The following is a 12122-nucleotide window of genomic DNA, read 5'->3' as shown; positions in this document are numbered from 1 at the left end:
TGGCTCATGACTCTCATAGTCCACCCCCAAAATGAGGTGGAGGAGGAGTATAACAGGATGCATAGGAGCAGCCGCACCATCATAGAACGCCCCTTTGGCCAGGTCAAAAATAAATTCTGTTGTCTGGACCATTCTGGAGGGGAGCTCTTCTACAGCCCTGAAAGGGTCATGGCTTGCTGCATGCTGCACAGCCTGGTTCTCCGAAAAAGACAGAACCTGCCAGAGGAGGGCTAGCAACCACAGCAGCAGCAGCCACCAGTCCCAGAGGCTGAGAAGCTCCCCCCCCCCCCCCCCCCCGGCCCACATAGTTGACCAAGGAACCCATCAGCTGGGGGTTCGCACCAGACAAAGACTCATTCTGACATTTTCAGTAAAGGTAAGTGTACAATTTATTTGTGTGCAACACCTCTAACATTCACCAACACCGTCCCCATGTACGCACACCCCACTCCCTCCCTCTCCTTCTCCCCCTGCGTGCACACACCTTCACAGCATGGCAGTTATGTTGCAGTGCATCCTTACTTCCCCCTCCCTCTCTGTGATGCTCCTCTCCCCAACCTTGTCCCTGAGCTGCTGACGATGGCCTGGCCCTAGCAAGAGCAGAGCCCTGTGCGGCTCCCACTGTCATCACGCCATCCTGCTGCCTCTAAACATATCCCTCCATGTGCATATCTAGAACATAGCTGATGACGAATGGCATTGTCAGGCAACCCAAAGATTTATGCCTCTGCATCCAACACTGCAGGAGCCAAGGAATATGGTGCTCTGAATCTCAGAGGCCACGGTGCAGAAGGAAGGATTGTGGAAGGGGTGTGGAGGGCACAATGAGAGGAACACAGGTGTGTGGAAATTGAGATGGGTTGGTGATGGGCCTAAGGGGAGGGGGGGAAAGGAGGCTCCGCCCATTCTGCCTCGCATCACCTTACGAATGGAATAAACTTCCTGAACCCCTATGCCAAGCCCCCTCCTTACCCATCTTCAAATCATTGCCCAAAGCCCACCTCTTCAATATTGCTTTTGGCACCTAACCTTTATACCTTTCTTGTAATCGAGAATGCCCCAAATTGACTACCCCTACTTGACTGACTCTACATTTGTCCATTAGATTGTAAGCTCTTTGAGCAGGGATTGTCCTTCTGTGTTAAAATTGTACAGCGCTGCGTAACCCTGGTAGCACTTTAGAAATGTTAAGTAGTAGTAAACATTAATGATACAGAAGTTCTTCACCTGTCGAGTCACTGACACTTTTGATATGGCATACAGGATCTCTGTGCAAAGTATAGCAATGCGCAGGCTTTCACAGCTACGTGTTTCTGACTTGGAATATTCTGTTCAGCAGAGGTTGGCCGATGCCCCATGCCAGGGATAACCTTTTTGCAGAGAAGATTGAGGAGGTCGCTGACCAAATCAAAAAATATACTGATGCCATCTCTTCTGTCTCGTGCCGGGCGCCTTCTGCATCTGTCTCCTCAGCTAGGAGGACTTTTGGCAAACCAAGGAGGCGTAGTTATTACTATCGGAGGCATAGGTACAATCTTGTGGCTTGCCAGTCTGTTCAGGCTCAACCCTAGCATGCTCATTTATGTCAATAGCGTGCACCTAAGGCTCCTGCTGCTCCCCAGCAAAAACAGGGGATAAGTGGCTCCAGCAGAGCATAACCACAGTAAAAGTGTCCATCCCAGATGACTTGCCGGTTGGGGTGAGGCTGAAGTTTTTCCACGAAAGGTGGCCCCTTATTACCTCCAACTGGTGGGTTCTTCAAATTGTCCGTCTCAGATATGCACTCATTTGGTTTGAAAAACTTCCAAATTGCCCATGAGAGCTCATTCATTCAACTCTGAGCACAGGCAGGTACTTTCAGAGGATCTCTCCGCCCTTCTGATGGCCCATGCAGTCGAATCCATTCCACCAGGGGAAGAAGGGCAGGGATTCTATTCCAAGTACTTCCTTGTGCAGAAGAAAACATCCCATCCTAGATCTAAGGGACCTGAACAAATTCCTATTCCGAGAAAAGTTCAGGATGGTTTCCCTGGGCACCCTTCTCCCAGGATTCAGGAAAACGATTGGCTATGCTCTCTGGACTTAAAGGATGCATATACTCATATCCTGATACTTCCAGCCCAACGGAAGTATCTTTGATTTCGGCTGGGAACACATGACTTTCAGTACCGCGTGTTGCCTTTTGGCCTTGTGTCAGCTCCAGGGTCTTCACCAAATCTCTAGTGGTAGTTGCAGCATCGCTATGCAGACTAAGAGTCCATGTGTTCCCATGTCTCAACGGTTGGCTGGTGAAGAGCACCTGTTCAGATGGAGATCTGGAGTCCATGCGAATAACCGTTCAGGTGCTCGAACTATTAGGGTTCGTTTTAAACTACCCCAAATCCCCATCTTTGCCCTGTCCAGCAGTTGGAGTTCATAGGAGCCCTACTCGATTCACAGAGGGTTTGAACCTACCTTCTGGAGATGAGAGTAATCACTCTGTCGCACTCACTTCCAAGATTTGAGCCTCTCAAGCAGGTCACAGCTCAGCAAATGTTGAGATTGTTGGGCCACATGGCTTCCACAGTGTTTGTTGCACCCATGACATATCTTCACATGAGATCAGCTCAATGAACCCTGGCTTCTCAGTAGTATCAAGTCACAGGGAGCCTGGAAGATGTCATCCGAGTGTCCCCAGAGAGCTACAGTGGTGGGCCATTAGAGCCAATTTGACTCTTGGACTTTCATTCCAAATTCCTCAGCCTCAAAAAAAAGTGCTGACGATTGATGCATCTCTCCTGGGATGGGGAGCTCATGTAGATGAGCTTCACAGCCAAGGTGTTTGGTTCACCCATGAAAGGAAACGTCAGATCAACTTCCTGGAGCTCCAGGCGATCTGGAACACTCTAAAGGCTTTCAGAGATCGTCTGTCTCATCAGATTGTACTCATTCAAACAGACAAGTTGCAGTGTATTACATCAATAAGCAGGGGGACACCAGGTCACGCCATCTCCATCAGCAGGCCGTCAGGATATAGCATTGGGCTTGCCAACATGGCATGTTTCTTCAAGCCACTTATCTGGTGGGCAAAAGCAATACCCTGGCCAACAGACTGAGCAGGATAGTGCAACCACACGAGCGGTCTCTCAATAGGGGCACTTATCGTTTTTCCTTTGACAGCGTTATCAATAGAAATCAAACAAAATAAAACATTGAAAAGAAAATAAGATGATACCTTTTTATTGGACATAACTTAATACATTTCTTGATTAGCTTTAGAAGGTTGCCCTTCTTCCTCAGATCTGAGGAAGAAGGGCAACCTTCGAAAGGTAATCAAGAAATGTATTATGTCCAATAAAAAAGGTATCATCTTATTTTCTTTTCCATGTTTTATTTTGTTTGATTTCTATTGATAACCTTTAAGAGTGGACTAACACGGCTACCACACCTCTCTCCTTTGACAGCGGAAATTTTGCGAGTGGAAATTTATTATCATATGTAGAGTTCCTGAAGAAGTTTTCTCGAAACCCTGCAGAGTCGGACTCTTCATAATTTCAATTTGAAAGTTATATTCAGCAAGAGTGGTAAAGCTGAATCATTATCTTTAGTTTCAACAGAAATTGTCCAACAGTGAGTCTACTAACATTGGAGTACAGCTGATCTAATTGTGTATCGGACTCTTCATGATTTCAAGTTGAAAGATATATTTAGCAAGAGCGGCACAGCTGAACTGCCATTCAAGTTTCTATGGGAAATGTTTGACAGCGAGTTAACAAACATTAGAGAGCACCTGATTTAATCATGTAATGAAAACGACAACTACACGTGGACATGGATTGAATCCAGCTGATGAGTGGAGAGCAGCTGATTTAATTGAAGAATAGAGTCAACAATCATATACGGACCTGGACTTCATTCAGCTGATGAGAGGCATTCCTGACTATATAACACTAAGTGTTTTGATTTATTGTATGTATATTATAGATGCACAGTGAATAAGAAAGTTTATAAGCTATCAAGTGAGTTTCATTATTGCACACTTACGAAAAACTTTATTGTGTGCATGAGGTTGTTGGAGCAAGTGATAGCATTGACCCACGAGTTGTTTAAGTTTTGAAGAAGGTGCATATTTATTTTATTATTTGACATTATCTTAAATTATAGCACGGGTGTGCATTCGCATGTATAAAAATTAGAAAAGATTTAAGGTGAAGTTCTATGATCGAGAAGCTTGTCCACCCTTCGAGATGTAAAACACTTTTACGTCTCGAAGGGTGGACAAGCTTCTTTGGTGTAGTCTCGCTTGGGTGAGTTTATACTCTGAGAACTTCCCTAATATATTTATATACTTATACATAGCACTATATTCCAGCAGACTCTTGGGTCAGTCCTCTCACTTAGGATTGTCTCCATCATATTATACCCTGGTTTGTATAATTATAGTTGAGATTTTTACAAATTGTGCTGATATTTGGTAATTTTAATGTTATGCTGTTAACACAATGCAAGTTTTGTTTATTTATTTATTTATTAGGATTTACTGCCTTTTTGAAGGAATTCGCTCAAGGCAGTATACAATAAGAATAAATCAAACATGAGCAATAGACAATTACAGCAGTAAAAACATTCAAATAACAATACAAAGTATGGCATAGAGGGGCATAATCAAACGCAAAAGCCCATGTGTAAGAACGTCCATCTCTGAGAATGGGTCCGTGAAGGGGTGGGCCGAATCGTATTTTCAAAAAAGATGGACGTTTATCTTTAGTTTCGAAAATACGGTTTGTGCAAGGCAAATGCATTGGATGTGGGCGTTTGTTTGAGCTGGGCGTTTTCGTTTTTCAGCAATAATCGAAACCGAAGCGTCCCAGCTCAAAAACGACCAAATCCAAGGCTTTGGGTTGTGGGAGGGGCTGGGATTTGTAGAGCACTGGACCCCCTCGCATGCCAGGATACCAACCGGGCACCCTAGGGGGCACTTTTAAAAAAATAGGAAAAAACATTAAATTACCTCCCAGGTGCATAGCTCCTTTACCTTGGGTGCTGAGACCCCCAAATCCCCCCCAAAACCCACTCCCCACAACTCAACACCATTACCATAGCACTTAATGGTGAAGGGGGGCACCTACATGTGGGTACAGTGGGTTTGGGGGGGGGGGGTTAGAGGGCTCCCATTTATCACCACAAGTGGTACAGGTGGGGGGGATGGGCCTGGGTCTGCCTGGCTGAAGTGCACTGTATTACCCACTAAAACTGCTCCAGGGACAGGACTTGTTGCTGCTGTATAAACTTGGCACAGCAGTTCACACCGTAAGACTAATCTCGCTGAAAACGTCCTTTATTTCAATAACCGCGTTTGCTCACAGTTAACTGCAGATCAGAGGTTGTGCCCCACTGGCAACGAGTCTCCCTGGTACTAAGATTAGCAGTAGTTCAGAGCTGGCAGAATGGTGTTCAATGCCCTCTTTCAGCAGCATTCAAGGTAAGAACTAAGTTCCGTAACGTGGCTAACACACGAAATGGATCTAAAACGGACTTACAAAAATGGCCACTACCTCGTGGACTACCGGAAACAAAACAGGGCACACTCTGACCCAGTGGGCAGGGGGAAAAGCACCACGGGAGAAGAGCCTACCAACTACCAACATCGTGAGACTGTAACACAAGCTAGTGAAATCACGGAGCCCAATACCCTACACCCACTACAATGCAATGCTGATGTGACCCTGCAGTGCACCCGAGAGCCACATCTGACCCAGGGAAAGGCTGTGAGAGGATCGAACACATTCTGCTGTCATGGAGGTGGGTACGGAATTTGAGGGTGGCATAGAGACTGGGAAATAAGGTTTTTGCAAGTGGGTTTTTTTTTGGTGGGAGGGGGTTAGTGACCACTGGGGGAGTCAGGGGAGATGATTCCCGATTCCCTCCGGTGGTCATCTGGTCATTTAGGGCACTTTTTTGGGACCTGTTCGTGAGAAAAAAGGGTAAAAAAAAAAAGTTTCCTAAATTCTCGCTAAAAACGCCTTTCTTTTTTCCATTTTCGGCCGAGTGCGCCCATCTCTGCTCGGCCGATAACCACGCCCTGGTCCCGCCTTCACCACGCCTCCGACACGCCCCTGTCAACTTTATTCGTTCCTGCGACGGAGTGCAGTTTAAGACAACCAAAATCGGCTTTCGAATATACCGATTTGGCCGCCCACGGGAAACGGATGCCCATATCCCGAACATGGGCGTTTTTCTCCTTTCGAAAATAAGCAGGATAGTATACTACATACAATGCCAACATAATGCGTAATATAACATTTTAATTGACAGTGCAGGATATAAGCAAAGATGGCACATATATATAGGTAAGAGGAGTTAGAAAATAAGGTGACTAATTTAAAGAAAGGTGCATATGAGGTCAAAGCGATGGTTAAATATTATCTCATCATCTTATCCCAATACAACACATATAAACCCACAGACATAAACACCCCAGGTTATACCCTTCCTATCGCAGACAGCCTGAAAATTCTTCACTACCCAAGCAGCAAAGGCCTCAAATACAAATCAACGTATGCATCCAGCTTTTCCTATTTAAGCGCACAACTATGGAACGCTCTGCCAAAAATAGTAAAAACAACGTACAACCACCTCAATCTCCGGAAAGAACTAAAAACAAACCTGTTCAGGAAGGCATATTCCACCGATCCATCATAAAAGACTGACTACCTGCAACACAACAAAACTAAAGATCATATTGAACACAGCCAATTTCCCCCTTCCTCCCTAAGTTCCCCATTATATCAACCATATATGAACCCTATTCTAACGCAATAACACCTTGTATTTGGTCATACCAGAACTGGCGAACGCTATTACGGTACTCTGTAAGCCACATTAAGCCTGCAAATAGGTGGGAAAATGTGGGATACAAATGTAACAAATAAATAAATCTCAGCTAACTTAGGAGTGGATAAACATGTCCTGCTGCAGTATGTGCAGCCCATGTCACTCCTGGAGTGTTTGTGAGTGAGGCTAAGTTAGTTACTTCTTCCATTAAAGACCTGATTGAAGAGCCAAGCTTTCACCTGCTTTCTGAAGTACAGATAGTCTTGTATTAAGCAGAGCCTTTCAGGGAGTGCATTCCAGAGTGTGTGTGTGTGGGGGGGGGGGGGGGGGGGGGGGGGGCTACTCCAGAGAAGTCTCATTTGTGGGTATCATATCGTGTAATGTCTTTTGGAGAGGGTATGGTTAGGGATATTTCTTGGGAGGACCTTAGTGTCCTTGGAGGTATGTAGAGGATCATCCTATTCTTCAGGTACTCAGGGCCATTTTTATTTAAGGACCATGAAGATCAGACATAGTTTTAAATTTAGCCTTTTATTGTACTTGTAGCCAGTGAAGGCTTTGCAAAAATGGTCTGATGTGGTCACGTCACTTGCAACCATCTATTAGTCTTGCTGTAGCATTGTGAATCAGTTGGAGCTGGTGCAGGCCCTTTGTAGTCAGACCATTGTAGAGTGCATTACAGTAATCCAGTCTTGATGTTGTCATGGCATGCACAGCTGGGATAACGAGAGAGGCAGCACAGCTGTCACAAATAGTAGAAGCGGCTCTTGAAGGTTGCTTGGATTTGGAGAATAAGAGTTAAGTGTTGAATCTAACAGTATTCTAAGGTTTCTGACTTGTGATTTGAGGGACAGTTTGTAATTCCCAAAAGAGATTTTGATGTCAGGTATGTATCCACTTGTGTTAGGGACCGAGAGAAACTCAGTTTTACTTGTGTTCAGGCAAAGTTTGTTGTGTAGCCCATTCTTGAATTGATGTTACAGGTAATCAGTTTATTCAGGGCTGTAGATATGTCAAGCTGTTCCTGTTGTCATATGCCACCTTGGGTGAATCTGTTCATAAAGATGGTTATTAAATCTTAAACTGTTATTATTATTAAACCATAATTGACTTGAAATGATCCTTTGTCCAGACGAATGCAATACAGTCTGTTCTGTCTCTTGCCACTCTATTTCACCATTCCAAAATTAGTTAGCAGCTGTTTTGCCTGACATTAAAATTAATGATCTTTTCTTTACACAGGTGTTACAAAAGTAGACTATGGAGATATAGCATCACGAGTTGGCCTGAGACACAGGTTGCAATGCAGACCCTTCTCTTGGTATCTTGAAAATGTTTACCCAGATTCTCAAATTCCACGTCATTATTTTTCTTTAGGAGAGGTAAGAAATGATATGAATGTAGAAAAACATTGTATGGTTGCTGTGTTATCCCATGTTTAGCCATGTGATTTAGATTATTTTCACATCAATGTTTTAGGTAGTGACAGATTTGTATGACTGTCTTTTAGAGAAATCCATCGTTGAGTTGTTTGCATCAGTGTTTCTCAAGCTGGTCCCTGATTACTTCCAGTCTGTTTTGGGCAATACACCATTTAGGGTTTTAGAACATCCCCAGTGGGTATGGGTGAGATACATTTGCATGTACTGCTGTCATGGTATAGAAATATATCTCATGGATGCTCATTACCCCTTGAGTAACCACATTCTGTTTTTTTATAAATACTTTTTTCTCTTTATTATAACTTATATCAAAAAAATCTTTGCAAATCTTTCACAATGTTAATAACCCTAATGGACTATATCCTATTATCCTCCACCAATCTTTCACACACTCTCATTCACACATACCTCTAATTACATACCCTTTTTGCATATAATATTAACACACTAGTAAAAAAAAGCCCCGTTTCTGATGCAAATGAAACGGGGGCTAGCAAGGTTTTCTTCCGAGTGTGCATGTGGGAGTGTGTGTGTCCCTGCCCTCTGCCCTTTCTCCCTCCCCCCTCCGAGTCCAGTCCTTCAGTGTTAAGTTTCCTGCTGTACTGTGTTTGTGTTACAGAGAGAGTGAGGGCGTCTCTCTCCCCTCCCCCCTCTGAGTCCTTCACTGTTACAGAGAGAGGGATTTCGTGCTGTGCTGTTTTCCTTCACTCATGGGGAAACCGGATATCTCTGGCGCTTCACACTTCCAGCTGGAGGCTTCATTAGAACATTGGTGGTGCCTTTTATATATAGAGATAAAACATGATCCTGACAGAACAAATTTTGACATACTATTATGTACATATCTGAAAGACTTATCCAGTGTTCATAATTTCCCCAGTGTCCATGCTCTGAAATCTTCTACAGTTATATATTTACTGGTTTTCTTTGTGTTCCTCACTGGGAACTATCGAGCCATGACTTGGAAATTATCGAGTTTGAAACCAACCGCTCCTGTATTCTTTTTTGAATGTAATCCTTCCCCTTATGGAGACTTCTTTCAGATATATATGGTGTAAAGTCTCTAGAAAATGTCCATCTTCTTAAGACTAAAATAATTCTTTCCCATCACTCTTTTGTGCTGTCAGTCCACCTTCTACAAATTGACATCCACTTCTACCAACTTGGAATCATGTGTTCAACACTTCAATCAGTAAGTTCAAAAACAGCTTCCATCACTGCCAAAACCAACGTACACGATGCGTTTCACCCGAAGGTGTCATCAGGGGTTTAACTATGAGGGAATAAGATAAATACCATCGAAGTAATCTACTGCTACTTTCAAAACTTACAGAATCAACTTTATCAACATTCATCTGCCTTATAAACTTTACCTTAAACAACATGTTGACTGCTCCCACAGATAGATACCTCATCAGGAATCCCAGAACTGTGGCCCTGCTGCTGAACAATGCCAGCGCATGCGCTCTCTAAATACTCTGTTACAGAAGCCCCACCTATTTAGAGCATTAGTACAATAGTTAGAACATTAGTACAAACCCGCCCACTCCACCTCCTTATTCAAACCCATAGGGTGTACTGTGCACCATTCAAATATCAAACGTTGTTCCTTATACATCATCTGCTGTAAAATATTTCCCCCTTCCTCCACTTTGAATTGTACTAACACAACAAATTTAAGATCAGACACATTATGTTTCTTGGTCATCCAGTGCTCAACTAACGGTGTTTCTGTTTTAGATAGCTGGATGTTACTGAGGTGTTGAGCCATACGATGTTTCAACTTTTTAACTGTTTGACCTACATACCATAGCCCGCATGGGCATGTTACTGCATATATTACCATATCAGATTCACAATCGGTTCTATCTTGTAAATAAAATTTTTTGGCATATGGCTGATTCGGTACCAATATCCACTTTGTTTCCAAAGCAAAAGGGCAATACACACAACCTTTACATTTGCTATGTCCTCCTTCCACAACGCGTCTGTCTTTTCTTTTCTTTAAGTGTTCCCCAATGTTCCTACCCCTTGTATAAGCAAGTCTTGGTTTTTCTTCAAAACCTTCCAAAATTCCCAGCAATGGCCAGTGTCTATTAATAATATCTCTGATCTTAAATATACCTGGTCCATTGGGTAGAACACAGGTAATACGAGTATCATTATGACCTTGAGATTTCTCAGGAGATAGCAACCACTCACATTGTGCATTTGACGCCCTCTTAAGAGCCTTATGAATTACGCTTCTAGGGTAACCTCTCTGAAAAAATCTATTTTGCATTTCCACTGCCTGAGTTTTGAAATCATCTTTAACCGAACAGGCCCTGCGAACTCTTAAAAATTGCCCAACCTGTATGCTATATTTTAATGCAAGTGGGTGTGAACTCTCATAACGGAGAAGGGAATTTCGATCAGTTGGCTTCCGATAAGTCATGGTTCTAAATTTGCCTTTTTCATATTTCATATAGACATCCAAAAGCACACCTCTGTTCACCCACATGGCTCGAAAATGATATATTGTCATCAAGATTTAAATACGCAATGAACTCCTGAAGGGCTATATCATCCCCTTTCCATATCAACAGAACGTCATCAATATATCTATGCCACAGCACTATATTAGAATTATGGGTGCTGTTAGTGACAAATCTTTCTTCAAAGAAAGCCATATAAAGGCATGCTACTCTGGGCGCTACAGTAGCACCCATGGCCACCTCTTTGACTTGTAAATAAAATTTCTGTCGATAAGTAAAGTAATTCTTCATAATGACCATATTGGCCATTTGGTTTAACAATGTAATCTGTTCTCCCAACATTTCCATAGCATTCAATTTATCCCCTATCACATCCAATGCACTACGCTGAGGAATATTAGTATAAAGCGTATTTCCATCAAGGGTAACCAAGGTTACCTCAAGATTTTCTGGAAGATGAAAATTATCCAATAGTCGCAAAATATTCGTCAAGTCTTAAACATATGATGGAATTTTTAATACTTCAGGGCTCAAATGATAGTCTATATATTGGGATAATGGTTCCCACAATGACCCTTTACCGTTTACAATTGGCCGACCTGGCAGTTCCTTTAAACTTTTATGAATCTTAGGGCTAAAGTAAATGTAGGGTGCCATCGGAAACTGTCTAGATAGATATTTATATTCTCTACTGGATGTGGTGCCCACTTGATTGGCCTTTTTTAACAGGTCATCCATAGCCTTCTGATACTCCTCCGTAGGGTTATGATCCAGTTCCTGATAAAATTCCCTATCACTCAATTGTCATTGAGCCTCCCTATCAAATTGCACTTTATCCTGTACAATTACCCCTCCACCCTTATCAGCCTGCGAGACAACAATGGTGTCATCCTTTTGAAGTTCTTTCAGCGCTTTCCACATATTAGTGGTCATATTTCCAAATCGCTTTTGAATGTTCCTTTCATATACCTCTAAATCCCTCAACACCCACTGTTGAAAAGAATTAATCATGAACATTGGATAAGTCTTTCAGATATGATGTACATAATAGTATGTCAAAATTTGTTCTGTCCCGATCATGTTTTATGTGTTAATATTATATGCAAAAAGGTATGTAATTAGAGGTATGTGTGAATGAGAGTGTGTGAAGGATTGGTGGCGGATAATAGGATATAGTCCATTAAGGTTATTAACATTGTGAAAGATTTGCAAAGATTTTTTTGATATAAGTTATAATAAAGAGAAAAAAGTATTTATAAAAAACAGAATGTGGTTACTCAAGGGGTAGTTAAACATTAATATGGTAAATCACGAAGATTAGGAGAGCCCGGTTATAGTGGTAATTTATGGATGTTCATTAGGGGTATCCTAAAAACAAAAACCATTAGTTTGT

At 42.6% G+C, this 12122-nt stretch overlaps 1 protein-coding gene across 2 annotated transcripts in view; it reads left to right on the top strand.

The window, feature by feature from the left end:
• The window catches only part of GALNT1 (polypeptide N-acetylgalactosaminyltransferase 1), a 214007-nt gene that overhangs the window by 177816 nt on the left and 24069 nt on the right, over positions 1–12122 (top strand). For both annotated transcript variants that reach the window (XM_030204622.1, XM_030204632.1), the window contains exon 8: positions 8056–8195. In XM_030204622.1, the coding sequence (XP_030060482.1) occupies positions 8056–8195 (140 nt within the window). The remainder of the gene's footprint in view (positions 1–8055; positions 8196–12122) is intronic.

This window comes from Microcaecilia unicolor, chromosome 1, assembly GCF_901765095.1.
Source record: "Microcaecilia unicolor chromosome 1, aMicUni1.1, whole genome shotgun sequence".
NCBI lineage: Eukaryota > Metazoa > Chordata > Amphibia > Gymnophiona > Siphonopidae > Microcaecilia > Microcaecilia unicolor.
Note: the sequence above shows the minus strand (reverse complement) of the source record. Positions and strands in the feature narration are given on the sequence as shown.